General features: G+C 45.6%; 1 protein-coding gene and 1 long non-coding RNA gene across 13 annotated transcripts in view; one reads left to right on the top strand and one right to left on the bottom strand.

Annotated features, from left to right (window-relative positions):
* The window catches only part of RBL1 (RB transcriptional corepressor like 1), a 91698-nt gene extending 83567 nt beyond the window's left edge, over positions 1–8131 (top strand). For 3 of the 12 annotated variants that reach the window (XM_077951703.1, XM_015149047.3, XM_077951699.1), the window contains 2 exons: positions 836–1000; positions 3223–4363. In XM_077951703.1, the coding sequence (XP_077807829.1) occupies positions 836–1000; positions 3223–3393 (336 nt within the window). In that variant the 3' untranslated portion in view covers positions 3394–4363. Of the gene's footprint in view, positions 1–835; positions 1001–3222; positions 4364–4750; positions 4816–4844; positions 5998–6311 lie in introns of those variants that run through there. The other 9 variants (XR_013399857.1, XR_013399855.1, XR_013399853.1 and 6 more) reach the window with 7 other exon arrangements.
* Positions 1–22640, bottom strand: part of LOC144332136 (uncharacterized) — a 118687-nt gene that overhangs the window by 77380 nt on the left and 18667 nt on the right. The gene's annotated exons all lie outside the window — the stretch shown is intronic.

Genomic DNA, 22640 nt, shown 5'->3' with positions numbered 1-22640 from the left:
GAAAATAGGCAGGGCATAGTGGCTCACACCTATAATCCCAGCACTTTGGGAGGCCGAGGTGGGTGGATCACCTGAGGTCAGGAGTTGGAGACCAGCCTGGCCAAGATGGTCATCTCTATTAAAAATACAAAATTAGCTGGGCGTGGTGGCACATGCCTGTAATCTCAGCTACTTGGGAGGTTGAGGCAGGAGAATCGCTTGAACCTGGGAGGCAGAGGTTGCAGTGAGCCTAGATTGCACCATCTTACTCTAGCCTGGGCAACAAGAGCGAGAGATACTTCATCTCAAAAAAAAAAAAAAGATCCAAGAAAATAAATTCTACTTTATCTGTTGTTGTTGTAAAAAAAAAAAAAAAGAAGTAACAGATCTTTTTTTTTTTTTGCTTTTCTCAACCATAAATGAGCTTTTATAGTATAACTGATTCCTAACTAGGAGATATCATAAGAATAAAAATGGCCGGGCGCGGTGGCTCAAGCCTGTAATCCCAGCACTTTGGGAGGCCGAGACGGGCGGATCACAAGGTCAGGAGATCGAGACCATCCTGGTTAACACGGTGAAACCCCGTCTCTACTAAAAAATACAAAAAAAACCTAGCCGGGCGAGGTGGTGGGTGCCTGTAGTCCCAGCTACTCGGGAGGCTGAGGCAGGAGAATGGCATAAACCCGGGAGGCGGAGCTTGCAGTGAGCCGAGATCCGATCACTGTACTCCAGCCTGGGCGACAGAGCTAGACTCCGTCTCAAACAAAAAAAAAAAAAAAAAAAAAGAATAAAAATATGGGATTCAAAAACAAAGAAAAACTTTTATCTAAAAAATCTGACTTTTGGGTTATTTTAGATGGATGCTCCACCACTCTCTCCTTTTCCACATATTAAACAACAGCCAGGCTCACCACGCCGCATTTCCCAACAGCACTCCATTTATATTTCCCCACACAAGAATGGGTCAGGCCTTACACCAAGAAGCACTCTGCTGTACAAGTTCAATGGCAGCCCTTCTAAGGTAAGGTGAATAGGCTAAAAGCTGGATTTCACATTAACAGTCAGTAACTGTTAATCTTGCCTCTTTTTTTGTTTTTGGCCAAGTTTCTACTATACTAATAAAATATGAAATGTTAACTATGGCATGTCTCCTCTCATCAAGAGCAGTATATTCAGTTTGAGGTAGTTTAATCCATTATTATTGACATGGTATTTGTGGAGTTCATTTTGAAAGTCCAGCATGTTTTCCTGTTCAAGCAAGATCTTGAGAAGGGACCAGTAAAGCAACATCTGCAAGTGGTCAGACCTGGGGGATGTCAAGTTGAAAGAAAGGCATTGGAAGTGAAAGTGCATTTGGTAGATGGCACCCAAGATAGGAAGACGTCTGAAAACACAAGCCTCCTCTTATGTACATAGACAACTCTGTGATCATCTCCATCCTTATCCTTGTTGAGTGGTGAAGATGTGATATGGACATGATTGCTGTTTTCAGATACTTCATGGACTGTCAAGCAGATCTGTTCAGTATGTCTCCAGAAGTCAGAATCAGTATAAACTGGAAGAAATTGTAGTGGGGCATATTGTAATTCAGTCCAAATACATTGGCTCCTTCTTATTACTTTCCTATTAAGTTATACAGATGCCTACAGAGTTCTCACTATACTTGACAAAGTTGGCTAAGATAATATACCTGACTGGACACAGTGGCTCAAGCCTATAATCCTAGCACTTTGGGAGGCCAAGGCAGGCGGATTGCCTGATCTCAGGAGTTCAAGACCAGCCTGGGCAACATGGCGAAACCCCATCTCTACTAAAAATACAAAAAATTAGCCAGGCATGATGGTCCGCACCTGTAATCTCAGCTACTCTGCTCAGGAGGCTGAGGCAGGAGAATCGCTTGAGCCCAGGAGGCGGAGGTTGCAGTGAGCCGAGATCACCCCTTTTTCACTCCAGCCTGGGCGACAGAAGAAGACTCTGTCTCAAAAAAAAAAAAAAAATTGAAAAGCATTACTCTAAGGAAGAGGATCTCAAACTGTAGGGAGCTTTAAAATCATTGGGAGGGCTTGTTAAAACAGATTAGGGCTGGTCGCAGTGGCTCACGCCTGTAATCCCAGCACTTTGGGAGGCCGAGGCAGGCAGATCACGAGATCAGGAGTTCAAGACCAGCCTGGCCAACATGGCGAAACCCCGTCTCTACTAAAAATACAAAAATTAGCCAGGCATGGTGGTGGGCACCTATAATCCCAGCTACTCAGGAGGCTGAGGCAGGAGAATCGCTTGAACCCAGTAGGCAGAGGTTGCAGTGAGCTGAGATCGTGCCATTGCACTCCAACCTGGGCGACAAGAACAAGACTTCGTCTCAAAAACAAACAAAAAAAAAACAGATAAGGCCAGGCATGGTGGCTCACCCCTGTAATCCCAGCACTTTGGGAGGCCAAGGTTGGGGGATCACTTGAGGCCGGGAGTTCAAGACCAGCCTGGCCAACATGACAAAATCCTGTCTCTACTAAAAATACAAAAAAATAGCCAGGCATGGTGGCATGTGCCTGTAGTCCCAGCTAGGGAGGCTGAGGCAGGAGAATAGCTTGAGCCCAGGAGGCGAAGCTTGCAGTGAGCCAAGATCATGCCCTGCACTCCAGCCTAGGCAACAGAGAGAGAACCTGTCTCAAAAAATAAAAAAATTATAGATGCTTCTTCTGCTTCTGGTCTGGGTACTACACATCGAGAACTACTATTATACAGTGAATTCAGTTGTTTTGGTTTTGTTTTTGAGACAGGGTCTCACTCTGTTTCCCAAGCTGGAGTACAGTGGCATGATCACTGGTTACTGCAGCCGCAACCTCCCCAGGCTCAGGTGATGCTCCTTAGCCTCCCGAGTAGCTGAGACTACAGGCACAGGCCACCACACCTGCCTAATTTTTGTATTTTTTGTAGAGACCAGGTTTGCCATGTTGCCCAGGCTGATCTCAAACTCCTGGGCTCAAGTGATTGAACCATCTTGGCCTCCCAAAATGCTGGTATTACAGGCCACCACACCTGGCCTTAAATCTAATTTTTAAGCCACCTGAAAAGATTAGTTCAAGCCATCCCTTATGAGGTTGTTCTAAGTTTTAAAAAGAATCCTTATCCCAGTGTGAAGATTTGGATAGAGGATAGAACACAGGAAAAAACAATTCACTTGGTTGTTTGCTGCCATTTCCCTTCTCCCTCTTTTACTCACACACGTTCTCTATTTCTGCACAGAGTTTGAAAGAGATCAACAACATGATAAGGCAAGGTGAGCAGAGAACCAAGAAGCGAGTAATAGCCATCGATAGTGATGCAGAATCCCCTGCCAAACGCGTCTGTCAAGAAAATGATGATGTTTTACTGAAACGACTACAGGATGTTGTCAGTGAAAGAGCAAATCATTAATGTTCTTGCTTCTATGATAAAAGCACTTTCAGATTGTTCTGCAGAAAGTTGGAGCTCTGTCCTTCAAACCTTTTAGCCCTATGGATGGTAAATATTGCTGGATTATAAGAAAAAAATTGCACAAAAATGTGCTTTTTAAAATATTTATCCAAAATGTAATTGACAGAGATGTATTTTGAGTTGGACTGGAAAGGAATATTTTAAGTGCCTTTTAAAAATACTAATAGTCCGGCTAGATGCAGTGGCTCACGCCTGTAATCCCAGGACTTTGGGAGGCCAAGGCGGGCAGATCACCTGAGGTCAGGAGTTTGAGACTAGCCTGACCAACATGGAGAAACCCCATCTCTACTAAAAATACAAAATTAGCCAGGTGTGGTGGCACATGCCTGTAATCCCAGCTACTTGGGAGGCTGAGGCAGAATTGCTTGAACTCAGGAAGCAGAGGTTGTGGTGAGCCTAGGTTGCGCCTCTGCACTTCAGCCTGGGCAACAAGAGTAAAACTCCATCTCAAAAATATGTATATATTAATAGGGATTTTTTTTTTAAATGTTTGCTCCTTAAGTTAGTTTTCAAGTTGAAATTAGGAGAAACCCCATAACTTTTTAGCTCTCTTTTAAAAATAAATGTCTCCTCCTCCTGTGTGTTGTAATATGAGGATAAATAATCTACTTTTGGTAAGCATGCTTTGAGATATTTGTATTCTCAATTTAATATTGAAGGAAGGGGTTGGTTCCCATAGTACCTGGCCAGAGGGTTATGTACCAGCCTGTCTCTGGCCCACTGTGGTAATTCCACATCCAGGTGCTACCACCATTCAGGGTTGTCTCCTTCTCGTGCCTTTTCTCTCCTTGAGCTTTATAAACAGATTTGTACCTGAGCCCCAATGCTACACTCATCCTTGCTTTCCAGCCCTAAGCCATCTCAGCCTGATGTCACAACCCAATAAATGGGCACTTTCTTCTTTTGTAAACTATTATCATTTTGGTTTCTGTGACATTAACTTAATTATATATGATCATACTAACTCATGTAGTTCTCAAAATAGGCAGCTGCTTCTCAAGCCAGTAGAATAAAATTCAGTTAGTTATTAAAAACTAAATTCCTGTTAGTAAGGTAACACCATGATTATGTGTGTTATACTATTTTTGAGATCATAGTATCAGTCATTCTCAATATCTAATTGAGTCCCTAAGAATATTTTAAACCTTTTTTTTTTTTTTTTTTTTTTTTTTGAGACGGAGTCTGGCTCTGTCGCCCGGGCTGGAGTGCAGTGGCCGGATCTCAGCTCACTGCAAGCTCCGCCCCCCGGGTTTACGCCATTCTCCTGCCTCAGCCTCCCGAGTAGCTGGGACTACAGGCGCCCGCCGCCTCGCCCGGCTAGTTTTCTGTGTTTTTTAGTAGAGACGGGGTTTCACCGTGTTCGCCAGGATGGTCTCAATCTCCTGACCTAGTGATCCGCCCGTCTCGGCCTCCCAAAGTGCTGGGATTACAGGCTTGAGCCACCGCGCCCGGCCCTTAAACCTTTTAAAAACCACATAAATATCATCTTATGCCTCATAATTCCAGTATATTTAATACATCAGTAAAATAGCTGCTTATTACTTCTCCCGCTTTGTTCTCAGTATTTTTAGTACATCATGAGTTTCCTGCTGGTGTACCACTGGGTACTCCTGAAGATGTTTTTCCATACTAGGGATGCTTTTCAGTATTAGGGATGCTTTTTTCAGTGCTAGGGATGCTTTTCAGTACTAGGGATGCTTTCCAAAATATCACCTCTTTTACATTTACTTTTTCTAGTATGTGTCTGGAATCCAGAGAACATGAAAAAGCCACTTATAATTAATTTTGAGAAGTTTTATCAAATGTTTATGTTTCTAACTGCAAACGTTAATTTTGGAAAGGCATAATGTTTAACTCACCTATGTTTAACCATGGCTAATTTAAAATAGTCAGATTTGGCTGTCACTAATTAGTATTCTCAAGAATTTCATTTTTCAATTTTAAGAAGAAAAGGGATTTTGGTCACATTTTGCTTGTAAATGAAAATTACATCCTCATTCTTTGTGTAGTATCTACACATTGTTATAAGCCAAAAAACAAAGTCTGTCTTGAATCCTTGTACATATTTGTATGTTGCTGTAATTGTTATTTTTATCTTCATTATTGTGCAAAATATAAATGAGCATTTGTACATTGACTGTATAAGAAACCATGGGCCGGGTCCTGTGGCTCATGCCTGTAATCCCAACACTTTGGGAGGCCAAGGCAGGAGGATCACTTCAGTCCAGGAGTTCAAGACTAACCTGGGCAACATAGTGAGCCCTCATCTCTACAAAAAATAAAAAAATTAGTTGGGTGTGATGGCATGTGCCTGTAGTCCCAGCTATTCAGGAGACTGACATGGGGGGATCACTTGCGGCTGGGAGATTGAGGCTGCAGTGAGCTGTGATTGCACCACTACACTCTATCCTGGGTGAGAGGTCAAGACCCTTTCTCAGAAAAGGAAAAAAAGAATTCTGGACATGTTTTTATCAGTTTTCAGGACTTGGTATCAATGTACATAAAATGGCTAATAAAAACTGGAATTGAGATTATTGAAAAAAACTCTTTTCTATATGACTGGAAGCAGTTGCACAGCCATCTAAAATCTGTTTTAATATCTACTTTATGACTTTAAAATTCCTTAGAATAACTTAAAAGTTAATGTTCCTGTGGTTTCCAGGGTCTAGGGGGAAAATGAAAAATAACTGCTTAATGGATACAGAGTTTTTTTGCAGGGAGTGATGAAACTATTTTGGAACTTGATATAGGTGGGGTAGTTGCATAACATTGTGAATTTACTAAATGCCACTGTATTGTACGTTTTAAAATGGTTGAGTTTGTGTTACGTAAATTTCACCTTAAATTTTTTTTTTAAGTCTTAGATACTGTATTAGTCCATTTTCACGCTGCTGATAAAGAAATACCCGACCGAGACTGGGAAGAAAAAGAGGTTTAATGGATTTACAGTTCCACATGGCTGGGGAGGCCTCACAATCATGGCAAAAGGCAAGGAGGAGCAAGTCACATCTTATGTGGATGGTGGCAGGCAAAGAGAGAGCTTGTGCAGGGAAACTCCTGTTTTTTGTTTGTATGTTTGTTTTTGAGACAGAGTCTTGCACTGTCACCAGGCTGGAGTGCAATGGTAGGATCTTGGCTCACTGAAACCTCTGCCTCCTGGATTCAAGTGATTCTCCTGCTTCAGCCTCCCACATAGCTGGGACTACAGGTGCATGCCAGCACGCCCAGCTAAGCTAATTTTTGTATTTTTGTGGAGACAGGGCTTCACCATGTTGGCCGGGATGGTCTTGATCGCTTGACCTCGTGATCTGCCTGCCTCGGCTTCCCAAAGTTCTGGGATTACAAGCGTGAGCCACCATGCCCGGTGGAAACTCCCATTTTTAAAAGAATCAGATCTCTTGGGACATATTCACTATCACGAGAAGAGCCCAGGAAAGACCTGACCCCATAATTCAATCACCTCCCACCAGGTTTCTTCCACAACATGTGGGAATTGTGGGAGTTACAATTCACAGTGAGATTTGGGTGGAGACACAGCCAAACCATATCATTCTTCCCCTGGCCCCTCCCAAATTTCATGTCCTCACATTTCAAAACCAATCATGCCTTCCTAACAGTCCCCCAAAGTCTTATTTCAGCTTTAACTCAAAACTCCACAGTTCAACATTTCATCTGAGATAAGGCAAGTCACTTCCATCTGTGAGCCTGTAAAATCAAAAGCAGGTAAGTTACTTCCAAGCTACAATAGGGGCATGGGCACTGGGTAAATACAGCCGTTTCAAATGAGAAAAATTGGCCAAAACAAAGGGGCTACAGGCCGCTTGCAAGTCTGAAATTGAGTGGGGCAATTAAATCTTAACGCTCCAAAATGACCTCTTTTGACTCCATGTTTCACATCCAGGTCATGCTGATGCAAGAGGTGGGTTCCCATAGTCTTGGGCAGCTCCACCCCTGTGACTTTACCTCCCAGCCTCCCTCCCAGCTGCTTTCACAGGATGGTGTTGAGTGTCTGTGATTTTTCAAGGCACATGGTGCAAGCTGTCAGTGGATCTACCATTCTGGGGTCTGGAGGACAGTGGCCCTCTTCTCTCAGCTCCACTAGGTGGTGCCCCAGTAGGGACTCTTCGTAGGGACTCCAACCCCACATTTCTTTTCCATACTGCCCTAGCCGAGGTTCTCCATGAGAGCCCTGCCCCTGCAGCAAACTTCTACCTGGACATCCAGGCATTTTCATGCATCCTCTGAAGTCTAGGCAGAGGTTCCCAAACCTCAATTTTGACTTCTGTGCACACCATGTGAAAGCTGCCAAGGCTTGAGGCGTACACCCTCTGTATGGCCCAAGCTCTACATTAGCCCCCTTCAGTCATGGCTGAGCAGCTGGAACGTACAGCACCAAGTCCCTAGGCTGCAACCAGCATGGAGACCCTGGGCCCAGCCCACAAAACCACTTTTTCCTCTTAAGCCTCCAGGCCTGTGAATGGTGGAGTGGGGGAGCGGGTATGATGAAGACTTCTCACATGCCCTGAAGACTTTCCCCATTGTCTTGGTGATTAACATTCAGCTCCTCATTGCTTATGCAAATTTCTGCAGCCAGCTTGAATTTCTCCTCAGAAAATGGGATTTTCTTTTTTTGTTTGTTTTTTGTTTTGAGATGGAGTTTCGCTCTTGTTGCCCAGGCTGGAGTACAGTGGTGCAAACTCAGCTCACCACAACCTCCACCTCCCAGGTTCAAGTAATTCTCATGCCTCAGCCTCCCAAGTGGCTGGGACTACAGGCATGTGCCACCAAGCCCAGCTAATTTTCTATTTTTAGTAGAGACGTTGTTTCTCCATGTTGGTCAGACTGGTCTTGAACTCCCAAACTCAGGTAATCCACCTGCCTTGGCCTCCCAAAGTGCTGGGATTACAGGCATGAGCCACCACATCTGGCCAGGATTTTCTTTTTTATCACATTGTCAGTCTGCAAATTTTCTGAACTTTTATGCTTTGCTTCCCTTATAAAACTGAATGCCATCCGGGCACAGTGGCTCACGCCTGTAATCCCAGCACTCTGGAAGGCCAAGGTGGGCAGATCAAGGAGATCAAGACCATCCTAGCCAACATGGTAAAACCCTGTCTCTACTTAAAAATACAAAAATTAGCTTGGCGTGGTGGTGCACTCATGTAATCCCAGCTACTCAGGAGGCTGAGGCAGGAGAAATGCTTGAACCCGGGAGGTGGAGGTTGCAGTGAGCCGAGATTGCGCCATTCTTTTCCAGGTAGCAACAGAGCAAGACTCCCATCTCAAAAAAAAAAAAAAAAAATGAATGCCTTTAACAGCACCCAAGTCACCTCTTGAATGCTTTGCTGCTTAGAAATTTCTTCCACCATATACCTTAAATCATCTTTCTGAAGTTCAAAGTTCCACCAGTCTCTAGGGCAGGGGCAAAATGCCACCAGTAGATTTGCTAAAACATAACAAGAGTCACCTTTGCTCCAGTTTGCAACGAGTTTCTTATCTCCATCTAAGAGCACTGCATCCTGGATTTCATTGTCCATATTATTATCAGCATTTTGGTCAAAGCCATTCAGCAAGTTTCTAGGAAATTCAAAACTGTCCCACGTTTTCCTCTCTTCTTCTGACCCTCCAAATTGTTCCAACCTCTGCCTATTTCCCAGTTCCAAAGTCACTTCCACATATTCGCGTATCTTTTCAGCAGCACTCCACTTCTGGTACCAAATTGCTGTATTAATCCATTTTCATGCTGCTAATAAAGACATACCTAAGACAGAAGTAAAAAAGGTTTAATGGACTTAGTTTCACATGGCTGGGGAGGCCTCTCAATCATGGCAAAAGGCAAAGAGCAAGTCACATCTTACATGTATGGTGGCAGGCAAAGAGAGTTTGTGCAGGGAAACTCCCATTTTTAAAACCATCAGATTTTGTGAGATGTATTCACTATCATGAGAACAGCCCAGGAAAGACCCGCCCCCATAATTCAATCACCTGCCACCAGGTTCCTCCCGTGACACATGGGAATTGTGAGAGTTACAATTCAAAATGAGTTTTGAATGGGGACACACCCAAGCCATATCAGATACATATGAAGAAACAGGATTATTTCAAGGCCTTGGAATGAACATGCAAACTAAGTTATGATAGTTAATTAAGGAAATGGCTTATTACTGTCTTTGGAGTGCTTTCAAGGTGTATTTCTCCACAGGAGACCTACAGCTTAAAAATTCTTTTTATTGGCCGGGCGCGGTGGCTCAGGCCTGTAATCCCAGCACTTTGGGAGGCCGAGACGGGCGGATCATGAGGTCAGGAGATCGAGACCATCCTGGCTAACCCCGTGAAACCCCGTCTCTACTAAAAAATATAAAAAACTAGCCCGGCGAGGTGGCGGGCGCCTGCAGTCCCAGCTACTCGGGAGGCTGAGGCAGGAGAATGGTGTAAACCTGGGAGGCGGAGCTTGCAGTGAGCTGAGATCCGGCCACTGCACTCCAGCCTGGGTGACAGAACGAGACTCCGTCTCAAAAAAAAAAAAATTATTTTTATTTATTTTTTTTTTTTTGAGAGGGTGTCTCGCACTTGTTGCCCAGGCTGGAGTGCAATGGCGTGATCTCAGCTCACTGCAGCCTCTGCCTCCTGGGTTCAAGCAATTCTGCCTCAGCCTCCTGAGTAGCTGGGATTATAGGCTCCCACCACTATACCCAGCTAATTTTTTGTATTTTTATTAGTAGAGACAGGGTTTCACCATGTTGGCCAGGCTGGTCTCAAACTCCTGACCTCAGGTGATCCACCTGCCTTGGCGCCTCCCAAAGTGCTGGGATTACAGGCATGAGCCACCACACCTGGCCTTAAAAATTATTTCCTAATTAAGATCTTAATATGGGCCAAGTGTGGTGACTCATGCCTGTAATCCCAACACTTTGGGAGGCCAAGGCAGAAGGATCACTTGAGGCCAAGAGTTGAAGACCAGCCTAAGAAACATAGTGAGACACCTGTCTCTACAAAAAAAAAAAAAAGGGTTAGATGATTAGATTATATTCAGATTTTTATAAAAAGGGTAATGTTCCTGCTTGTTTTAATTTTGTTTCTTGTGAGTGCTTTCACTAAGTCAACAAGCATTTATTGGCTCCCTGCTCTGTTCCTACCCTCTGCTAGGTGCAAGGGATATAAAGATGAACCAGACATAGTTCCTGTGCTCAAGATATAATATTGCTGTGATAATTATAGTAATACAGCTCTGTGCCAAGAGGGGTAGTTTAGCACAAAGAAGGAAGTGTTTTACTCTGCCTGAGCACATGTGCCAGAGGAACCTCCAAAAGGAGAGTCTTGCTCCATTGCCCAGCCTGGAGTGCAGTCACACAATCTCCGCTGACTACAACCTCAACCTCCTGGGTTCAAGCAATTGCCCTCAGCCTTCTGAGTAGCTGGGATTACAGGCACCTGCCACCATGCCCGGCTAACTTTTGTATTTTTAAGTAGAGACGAGGTTTCACCATGTTGGTTAGGCTGCTCTTGAACTCCTGACCTCAAGTGATCCGCCTGCCTCTGCTTCTCAAAGTGCTGAGATTACAGACGTGAGCCACAGTGCCCAACCAGGAATTTCATCCTTGTGGGAGAATAACTGTTTGCCAGGACAGTAAAAGTATTCAAGACAAAGTGAGGATAAATTGTGGAAAGACCTAGATGTATGAAAGTACCATAGGTTTGGGAATTACAGGTAATTTAATTTTTTTAATCTTTTTTTTTTTTTTTTTTTGAGACGGAGTCTCGCTCTGTCACCCAGGCTGGAGTGTAGTGGTCGGATCTGGGCTCACTGCAAGCTCCGCCTCCCGGGTTTACGCCATTCTCCGCCTCAGCCTCCCAAGTAGCTGGGACTACAGGTGCCCGCCACCTCGCCCGGCGAGTTTTTTTGTATTTTTTAGTAGAGACGGGGTTTCATCGTGTTAGCCAGGATGGTCTCGATCTCCTGACCTTGTAATCTGCCCATCTCAGCCTCCCAAAGTGCTGGGATTACAGGCTTGAGCCACCGCACCTGGCCAATTTTTTAAATCTTTACATCACCCTATTTGAAGATAATTTGGCAAGGCTGGACTGTAGCGTGCATATGCACAAGTGTCATAGAAAATAGGGCTAGAAAGGCAGGCAGGAGACTTTCATGGTTGGGCTTTCAACAACAGGTTAAACAGCTCAGGCTTGATTATTTCTGGTGGTTCTCAACATTGGCTGCACCTGGGGAATTTTTCTTTCTTTCTTTTTTTTTTTTTTTTTTAAGATGGACTGTCACTGTTACCCAGGCTGGAGTGCAGTGGCATGATCTGCAACCCCCACCTCCTGGGTTCAAGCAATCCACCAGCCTCAGCCTCCCAAGTAGCTGGGACTATGGGTATGTGCTACCTATTCAGGAGACTGAGGCAGGAGAATAGCTTGAACCCAGAAGATGGAGGTTGCAGTGACCCGAGATTGAGCAACTGCACTCCAGCCTGGGTGACAAGACTGAGACTCCATCTCAAAAAAAAAAAAAAAAAAAAAAACCTGAAACTGGGTAATTTACAAGAAGAGAGGTTTCAGCCAGGCACGGTGGCTCACGCCTATAATCCCAACACTTTGGGAGGCTGAGGAAGGTGGATCACTTGAGGTCAGGAGTTCGAGACCAGCCTGGCCAACGTGGTGAAACCCCATCTCTACTAAAAATACAAAAATTAGCCAGGCATGATGGCGGATGCCTGTGTCAAGCGCGTCCGTGTGAAGAGACCACCAAACGGGCTTTGTGTGAGCAATAAAGCTGTTTATTCACTTGAGTGCAAGTGAGCTGAGTCCGAAAAGAGAGTCAGCGAAGGGAGATGGGGAAGGGGTTGCTTTATAGGAGTTGAGTAGGTAATGGAAAATTACAGCAAAAGGTGGTTATCTATTGTTAGCAGAGGTGCATGGTGCCTGGGGGAGAAGGCACCATGGTGGAGAAGGTGCATGGTGGAGAAATCATAAGACACATTGTCCAGAAGAAGAATGTCACAAAGTCAATCGATTAGCTAAGGTAGGGCAGGGACAAGTCACAATAGTAAAATATTGTAATGTTAGTTAATCAGTTAAGGCAGGAACTGGCTGTTTTACTTCTTTGTAGTTTTTTTCTTTTGCTGCTCCAGATTTTTTGGCTCCTGCAGGCCACCTGGATGTGTATGTGCAGGTCACAGGGGTTATAATGACTGAGCTTCAGCTCAGAGGCCTGACAGCCTGTAATCCAAGCTATTCGGGAGGGAGGCTGAGGCAGGAGAATTGCTTGAACTTGGGAGGCAGAGGTTGCAGTGAGCCAAGATCACGCCATTGCACTCCAGCCTGGGCGACAGAACGGGACTCTGTCTTAAAAAAAAAAAAAAAAAAAAAAAAAAAAAACAGGTTTCGTTGGCTCATCGTTCCAAAGGCTGTACTTGAATCATGGCAAAAGGCGCAGGGCAGCAGGACCCTGGGCCTGGCTTGCAAAACCATTCTTCCCTCCTAGGCCTCTGCCCCCATTTTTCTGGGTGGGGCTGCTGCAAAGGTCTCTGAAATGCCTTTGAGGCCTTTTCCTCACTGTCTTAGCTATTAGCACTTGGCTCCTCTTTACTTCTGCAAATTTCTGTAGCTGGCTTGAATTTCTGTCCTGAAAATGGATTTTGTTTTTTTGTTTTTTGTTTTTTCTTTTGAGACAGAGTTTCCCTCTTGTGGCCCAGGCTGGAGTGCAATGACATGTTTTTGGCTCACTGCAGCCTCCACCCTCCAGGTTCAAGTGATTCTTCTGCCTCACCCTCCCAAGTAGCTGGTACTATAGCCACATGCCAACGCATCCGGCTAACTTTTGTATTTTTAGTAGAGATGGGATTTCACCACATTGTCAATCAGTCTGGTCTCCAACTCCTGACCTCAGGTGATCCACCCGCCTCAGGCTCCCAAGGGTTTTTCTTTTCTACCACATGGCCAGGCTGCAAATTTTCCACACTTTCATGCTCTGCTTGCCTTTTAAATATAAGTTCCAGTTGTAGATCAACTCTTTATTCACACATATAAGCATACACTATTAGAAGCAGTCAGGCCACATCTCTGATGCTTTGCTGCCTAGAAATTTCTTCCACCAGATACCCTGTATCATCTCTGTCAAGTTCAAATCTCCACAGATCTCTAGGGCAGCGGCACAATGCCACCAGTATCTTTGCTAAAGCATAGCAAGAGTGACCTTTACTCCAGTTCCCAATAAGTTCCTTATCTCCATCTGAGACCACCTCACCCTGGACTTCATTGTCCAGATCACTCTCAGCATTTAGATCACAATTTAACAAGTCTCTAGGAAGTTCCAAACTCTCCCTCATCTTTCTGTCATTTCTGAGCCTCCAATCCATTCCAACCTCTACCCAGTACCCAATTCCAAAGCTGCTTCCATATATTCAGGTATCTTTATAGCAATGCCCCCACTTTCCAGTACCAATTTTCTGTATTAGTTTGTTCTCTCACAGCTATAAATGAATACCTGAAACTGGGTAATTTATAAGAAAAGAGGTTTAGTTGGCTCACAGTTCTTTGGGCTATACAGGAAGCTGGCTGGAGAGGCCTCAGGAAACTTACAGTCATGGCGGAAGGTGAAGAGGAAGAAGGCACATCTTATGTGGCCAGAGCAGGAGGAATAGAGAGCAGGAGAAGGGGCTACACACTTTTAAGCTACCAGATCTTGTGAGAAATCACTATCACGAGAACAGAAAGAGGGAAATGTGCCCCCATGATGCAATCACCTTCCACCAGGCCCCTCTGTAAGGAAAATGGCTGTGCTTCAGTCAGGAGTAGGCTGAGGCAGACATCCAGTACATCATGACAGCAGGTTGGGACCACAGGTGCACAATTCCATGCACTATGTAATCACATTTATGTAGCCATTTTGATGTATCCTGTTTGTGTGAGCTCATACCTGGCTTTGAGCCACTATTGTCTGTGAAAAATATAACTGCACTGCTGACTCTGTGGGAGAGAGAGAGATAATAAGACCATGTCCCAACTGCCTATGGTCCCTAGAGTATTCTTTCAGCTACCCACCACCCATCCACCAGCTCCTCTTGGACCCCAGCTCAGGTTGGAACCTGACACCCTCTTCCAACACTGGGGATTACAGTTTGACATGAGATTTGGGTAGGGACACAAATCTAAACCATATCAGGGAGCCACTGAAGAGGTTTTAATTTTAAATAGATCTACAATGACAAAATCTGATGTTTATTTTAGAGTTGCAGTTTCCTAATGAGCAAGGACAAGGATTATCTGAGAGACATGTTAACAATACTGATTCCTAGGCTCTGCCTTTGACCAGTGAAATCATAATCTCCAGGGAATTGTTACTGAAACACCACGAGTTCTATCTTGGTCTTGTTGCTGGCTGCATAGAAAGCCAATCGCTGCTGGGCACAGTGGCTCACGCCTGTAATCCCAGCACTTTGGGAGGCCAAAGCAGGCAGATCACCTGAGGTCAGGAGTTTGAGACCAGCCTGACCAATCTGATGAAACCCTGTCTCTACTAAAATACAAAAATTAGCCAGGCGTGGTGGCATGCACCTGTAATCCCAGCTACTCGGGAGGCTGAGACAAGAGAATCGCTTGAACCTGGGAGGCGGAGGTTGGGGAGAGCCAAGATCTCACCATTGCACTCCAGCCTGGGCAACAAAAGCAAAACTCTGTCTCAAAAAAAAAAAAAAAGGAAAGAAAAAAAAAAAGCCCATCACTGAGACAAGTATTGCCAGAGAAGAGGGCTTTAATCATACTGCAGTTGAGGAGATGGTAGATCAGTTTCAAATCCATCTCCCTAAGCAATTAAATTCAGGCATTTATTTATCAGGGAAGAAATATAACTTCATACAGAAAAATGGAAATTAAAGTGGGATAAGGAAGAGGAGCTGGTCAAACAGGTAGTTGGATAGAGAATCATGATGGGTGAAGGGTCTGGCACCTCTCTGTCTTCATGCAGTGATCCTGGTGAGTTTCAGTTCCTAGATACTATCTGGAAGCCCTGATGGTTGGTTTCCTGAGAAAGGAGCTCAGATAAAATAAATGTAACTTTCTTAAGTTTTAAGACTGAGTCCATTTTGTTTTATTCAAAAGAAACTATAAGCATTAGTCCCATTAAGCAATTGACATCAGTTCTATGGGACAATTGGGCCAGTTTTAGTCCCCTCCCCCAATTTTCTATTTGTATCAATTCCTTAATCATGGAGAATCTGATCATTGATTTTTTTTTTTTTTTTAAGATGGAGTCTCTCTGTCACCCAGCCTGGAGTGCAGTGGTGCAATCTCCGCTCACTGCAACCTCCACCTCCCAGATTCAAGCAATTCCCCCGCTTCAGCCTCCTGAGTACCTGGGATTACAGGCACACACCACCACGCCCAGCTAATTTTCATATTTTTAGTAGAAACAGGGTTTCACTGTGTTGGCCAGGCTGGTCTCTAACTTCCCACCACAGGTGATCCACCCACCTCGGCCTCCCAAAGTGCTGGGATTACAGGCGTGAACCACCACACCCGGCCCACTTTTGCTGTTTTTGGGTCCATGTCTTCATGGACCAAAATCTCAAGAGGCGTATATGATTCCAGCAAGGGTGGCTTTGCGGGTTGGTGAAAGTGCTATCTAGCCAGGTCCAAGGGAGATGGGCAGGATTTCGCCTCTGTTGTGTCTCATTGATGGGTCGTCTAAGGGTCCTCTGTAGAAGGGTGACTCTTGAATATTGAGAGGATGGTATCCCTCACTGGGGGTCATCTGGAGCTTGATGGCCAGAGGTGACAGGAAACATTGGGTTATCAGATTTAGAAGACATGGACCAAAAAGAAGCAAAAGTAGGAGACTAACAAGTAGGCATAAAAGAGGACAAACCAGGAGAACCATTTCCATGTTCCCTCCCAATCTAACCAACCCTGAGAGGCTTGTTCCCATAAATAGGAGACTCAATTTACAAGGTGTCTGATGTTGCCTTATACTTTTCCAATTGATTCAACCAAAAGCAACATTTTTCATCTAAGGCTAAACAAATGATTCCCTGTGCTGCCATTAACATATATAGTCCTCAGCAATTTAGGAGGACTATGGCTGCTAATGAGTCAATTTGTTCTTGCACGGCTATTAAGGTTTTAGCTGTGGCATCAGTGTTGGCTGTCTGCTGAGATATGGTCAAGGAGGCTTCTATGACTTCAGCAATTCTGGTTCCCATACTGGATATAATGCCACGTTGAGCAAGAAGGGGAATTAATTGGATAGCCCTCTTCACCCTGGGCAAGATGGAATGCCTGGGCCGGGTGCGGTGGCTCACGCCTGTAACCCCAGCACTTTGGGAGGCTGAGGTAGGTGGATCACCTGAGGTCAGGAGTTTGAGACCAGCCTGGCCAACATGGTGAAACTCTGTCTCTACTATAAATACAAAATTTAGCTGGGCACATACCTGTAATCCCAGCTACTAGGGGGGCTGAGGCAGGAGGATCACTTGAACCTGGGAGGCAGAGGTTGCAATGAGCTGAGATCGTGCCACTGCACATAGATCCATAGATTGGTACTGAAGAGAGATTGCCAGGGGCTCTGAAGATGTCTGGGGATACACAGCCTATGGTTCACATTCCAGTTCAGTTAGTGTAGAGGCATTGGTGAAATAACTGGCCACAAATATAGAAGGCTCCTCGGGTCTTAAGTAGGGATGTCAAAAAGAAATAAAGGGGGCCGGGCACAATGGCTCATGCCTGTAATCCCAGCACTTTGGGAGGCTGAGGTGGGCGGATTACGAGGTCAGGAGATTGAGACCATCCTGGCTAACACGGTGAAACCCTGTCTCTACTAACAATACAAAAACAAAATTAGCCGGGCATGGTGGTGGGCACCTGTAGTCCCAGCTACTCGGGAGGCTGAGGCAGGCGAATGGCGTGAACCTGGGAGGTGGAGCTTGCAGTGAGCCGAGATTGCGCCACTGTACTCCAGACTGGGCAACAGAGCAAGACTCTGTCTCAAAAAAAAAAAGAAAGAAAGAAAGGGGTGCCACTTGCCCCCATTACCCAACAGGATTTGGAGGAAAGCTGCCTGGAGAAGGAGGTTAGCATAAAGTAGACAGCTCTTGTATTTTGAAGGAAATGTATAGAGTCCTACCTGCCACTTCCAGAGTTGCCCTTGGCTTTGTTCCTTTAATGACGATGTCTGATTTGGAAGCTGGTGAGCAGAGAGCCTCTTCAGTTCAAGGCTATTATTGGGTGGGGATCTGACCGGGAGGCCTTTTGTCTCCTGGGACAGTCTTTCCCGTGGCCGAGCTTATGGCAGATTGGGCAGGCTATGCGTGGCATCCTTCCATTTGGGCAATTCCTTCTCTAGTGGCCTAGTCTTCCCCACTGATGGCAGTTACCTGGAGGAGTGTCTTGAAGGCAACCTGGAGGGGGCTGGTGGGCTTGCACAACAGCTAGTAGTTAAGCCTGCCTCTTGTCCCTACATTTTCGTTTTCCTTAGCTCTGTCCTCCTTGTCCTGATTTTGGTTATGAAAGATCAAGGAGGCTCATTTGAGGATTTCTGGCATAGGAGCACTGGGTCCTAAGGCTGACTTTTGTAATTTTTCCTGATATCCAGGATGGCTTGGGTAAAGAAATGGTCCTTTAGGACTAGTTGTCCCTTGGGGGATTCTGGGTTTAAGTTGGTATGCTTAATATGGGTTTCCTGTAGTCTTTTGAGAAAGGCTATAGGATTTTTGGTTGGCCCCTGTTTTATGGTGGCTAACTTACTAGAGTTTATAGACTTAACCTTACTTTATTATATTCCCTCTATTAGACACAGCAGCATGTGGTTCCCAGCCCATATTTTTGCTTGGATATTGTAGTCCCAGTTGGGGTCTTGTTGGGGAACAGCTGTAGCCCCTCGAGAGTAGTTGACGTTTGCCAGGTGTAATTCATCCCCACAGTGTCTGACTGCTTCACAGATTCTGGTTTCTCTTTCTTCTCGTAAGAGGGCTTGTCCCAGGAGGATATTTATGTCCTTTCAAGTTAATCTAAATGTAAGGGCTGGCCAGGCACAGTGGCTCATGCCTATAATCCCAGCACTTTGAGAGGCTGAGGCAAGTGGGTCACCTGAGGTCAGGAGTTCGAGACCAGCCTGACCAACATGGCAAAACCCTGTCTCTACTAAGAACAGAAAAATTAGCTGGGCATGGGTGGCGTGCATCTGTAGTCCCAGCTACTCGGGAGGCTGAGGGAGGACAATCGCTTGAACCCAGGAGGTGGAGGTTGCAGTGAGCCGAGATCATACCACTGCACTCCAGCTTGGGTGACAGAGCGACACTCTGTCTCAAAAAATAAATAAATAAATAAATGTAAGGGCCAATATTTGGGAACCTTCAATGAGCCTCTCAGGGTCATTTGAGAACTTTCCTAGGTTTTTTTTTTTTTTTTTTTTTTTTTTTTTTTTTTTTTTTTTAATTTGCCAGAGGTCCAGGCTGAAAAGGAGATGAGGATTTGGATGGGTCCAACTGGCTCACTTACTTCCTCTAACAGGCAGAGCCTGGAGGGAGAACTAAGGGGCTCTGTGTAGGGCAGGGCTTATTGCCAAGTTCTGGGAGTGAGATAAACAGCGGAGGAGCTGGGTGGCTGTTTTTCACTTTTTGACCTGTGGAGGAGGAGGAGGCAATTTTTCCCCTTGGCTTTTGGAGGAGAAGGGAGTCAGCAGGGGAGTCCCAATGGAGAGCCCTGGAAAAGGCAGCTAAGCATAGCTAGGACAGTGGGCTTTGCCTTACAAGCTTTATAAGGAGTGGGGTTTTTCCTTCAGGCCATGAAGGTTTGTAAATAGAGGACCTCTGACTATTTGCCCTGATGGTGGCAGGAAAGGTCCAGCTGGAGGACGGTATTAAAATTTGTACTTTTGCCAGGCGCGGTGGCCCGCGCCTGTAATGCCAGCACTTTGGGAGGCCGAGGTGGGCAGATCACGAGGTCAGGAGATCGAGACCCTCCTGGCTAACACAGTGAAACCCTGTCTCTACTAAAAATACAAAAAATTAGCCGGGCGTAGTCCCGGCTACTGGGGAGGCTGAAGCAGGAGAATGGCATGAACCTGAGAGGCGGAGCTTGCAGTGAGCCGAGATGGCGCCACTCCAACCTGGGCGAAAGAGCAAGACTCTATCTCAAAAAAAAAAAAAAAATTAAAATTTGTACTTTTGGCCAGAGTTCTTCTGGTTTTGCAAAGGAAAATTAGTTTTTCATTTTAGGGTTTGGGGGTTGAACTTATCCCAGTTCTTGAGATGTATCCAAAGGGCACGTCTTGTGGTATGGAGACGTGATTACCCATCTGTGAAGAGAGAACAGAAGAGAGAAGGGAAAAGGCATCTCTTCTAGTTTCCCTACTATCTTTTTCCTGCACTTATGGCAGACTGGATTGAACAGGGTGTCCCCCCTTTATCCTAGGGGTTCCAGAATGAACCAGTGCTTACTGGGTCCCCCTAACCCTGGTCTCATCCCATTTCTGGGACCAGCCTTCAACCTAGGAGTAACGTGTTTTGTGCCTATAGCTGCGGACTCGCCTTCATCGCTGTTCTTTGGGTACTTTGGTCCCTTGCACCTGTGGTTTGGGGCCACTCTGTATCATTGTCTCCATGACCTATAGTGACTCTTGTTCTGAGCATTTTAATAACAAAATTATTATCTCTTTTCTCATATTCCCAATTCCCATATTCTTTTTTTTTTAAGATGGAGTCTCGCTCTTTCGCCAGGCTGGAGTGCAGTGGCACGATCTTGGCTCACTGCAACCTCTGCCTCCTGGGTTCAAACAACTCACCAGCCTCAGCCTCCCAAGTAGCTGGGACTACAGGTGCGCCCCATCATGCCCACCTAATTTTTGTATTTGTAGTAGAGATGGGGTTTCACCATGTTGGCCAGGATGGTCTTGATCTCTTGACCTGGTGATCTGCTTGTCTCGGCCTCCCAAAGTGCTGGGATTACAGGCGTGAGCCACAGCGCCTGGCCTCCCATGTTCTTTATGTAGACAAGAAGCCTGTTTTTCAACTGACACAAGGGGGCTGGACTTCTCCTTTCAAATAAAACCTTGAAGGTCCAGATGTATATTGAAAAGGCCGGCTGGGTGCGGTAGCTCGCACCTGTAATCTCAGCACTTTGGGATGCTGAGGCAGGCGGAGCACTTGAGGTCAGGAGTTTGATGCCAGCCTGGCCAAAATGGCGAAACCATGTCTCTACTAAAAATACAAAGATTGGCCGGGCATGGTGGCTCAGGCCTGTAATTTCTCTAATTCTTTAAAACTAGTAACCTAGGTGGGACTGGGAGAGTGACATTTGAAGCTGTATTTGTGTAACATGCATATTGTGTTTACCTATATTGTGACTTCGAGTAGACCAATAAACATAGTAATGTTTAAGATGATCTTATTCACAGTTTTTACAAGACTGAGAACACCTTGGTTATTATTCACATTAAAGAGGAGTAGGCCGGGCGCAGTGGCTCACACCTGTAATCCTAGCACTTTGGGAGGCTGAGGTGGGAGGATCACGAGGTCAGGAGTTCGAGACCAGCCTGGCCAACGTGGTGAAATCCCATCTCTACTAAAAATACAGAAATTAGCCAGACATGGTGGTATGCGCCTGTAGTCCCAGCTACTCAGGAGGCTGAGGCAGGAGAATCGCTTGAACCTGGGAGGCAGAGGTTGCAGTGAGCCAAGATCGCGCCATTCCACTCCAGCCTGGCCGACGGAGCAAGACCCTGTCTGGAAAAATAAAAAGAGGAGTATTATTTTCAGTTTGGGTGGCTGCAGGGAAGTGAGGTTTCCCCTCGCAAGCATGCTCCGAGTGTCAGGGAGGAAACTGGCACTAGATTCTGAGGGAGAGAGCAGCTCTTCCTTAGGGGAAATACCCTTTTCCTTGGGCAAGAGGTTAAGGTGGCACTGAGCCTTCGGCGTGTGGGTAGAAGCTGGTGCTAAGCTTCGGAGGTGGAAAGCTTAGAGAGGTCACAGTAAAGGTGAGGAGTTGGGGATTCCCAGAAGACGATCAGGGAGAGAAGGTGTGGAAGACAAGGAACAGCGAGGAGAGAGCCAGAGGATTGTGTAAAGGGAGAAGATTCATTGGAACACATTCTCCATCCCTAGAAACGTTTGTTGTGATAAAAATCTTTCAACAAGCTGAGTTTCTTCTGTGTGCGATAGGGGTGAGAAGGAAGATTTACTCCAAAATAGAGATAACAAATGAGGATGTTTTCCAGGGCAAAGGAAGACAAGCTTGAGAAACAAAGAAGACAGCCTAGGAATTCCCAAAATGTGGGGGATACTTATAGAAATCTGAGTCAGCCCAAGACTGTTATCAAAAGACACAGTGTAGGCCGTGTGCAATGGTTCACGCCTGTAATCCCAGCACTTTGGGACTCCGAGGTAGGAGAATTCCTTGGCTCCAGGAGTTTCAAGACCAGCCCAGGCTACATAAGGAGACCCTGTCTCTACAAAAAATAAAATTAGACAGGCGTGGTGGTGCATGCCTGTGGTCCCAGCTACTCAGGAGGCTGAGGTGGGAGGATCACTTGAGCTCAGGAGGTTGAGGCTGCAGTGAGCTATGATTACACTACTGCACACCAACCTGAGTGCCAGAGTGAAATGCTGTCTCAAAAAAAAAAAGTGGGCCTGTGGAACCACAGTGCTTGGTTTTGAATCCTAATGTGAACTTGGGCAAGTTACTTAAAAACTCTTGAGCTTTATTTATTTATTTATTTATTTATTTGAGACGGAGTCTCACTGTGTCGCCCAGGCTGGAATGCAGTGGCATGATCTGGGATCACTGCAGCCTCCGCTTCCCGAGTTCATGCCATTCTCCTGCCTTGGCCTCCCAAGTAGCTGGGACTACAGGTGCCTGCCACCATGCCTGGGTAATTTTTTTTGTATTTTTAGTAGAGACGGGGTTTCACCATGTTACCCAGGATGGTCTCGATCTCCTGACCTCGTGATCCCTCCCAAAGTGCTGGGATTACAGGCGTGAGCCACCACGCCTGGCTAACTCTTGAGCTTTAATTTCTTCGTTTGTAAAATAGAAGTAATGGCTTTATTATAGAGTGTTATGAGAATTGAGCCTGGCCCATAGAACATGCTGAATACATGTGAGATACAGTTATTATAAAAAGTATGCTTGCGGCCAGGCGTGGTGGCTCATGCCTGTAATCCCAGCACTTTGAAAGGCCGAGGTGGGTGGATCAC

Source organism: Macaca mulatta, chromosome 10, assembly GCF_049350105.2.
Source record: "Macaca mulatta isolate MMU2019108-1 chromosome 10, T2T-MMU8v2.0, whole genome shotgun sequence".
In the NCBI taxonomy this organism is placed as follows: domain Eukaryota; kingdom Metazoa; phylum Chordata; class Mammalia; order Primates; family Cercopithecidae; genus Macaca; species Macaca mulatta.
Note: the sequence above shows the minus strand (reverse complement) of the source record. Positions and strands in the feature narration are given on the sequence as shown.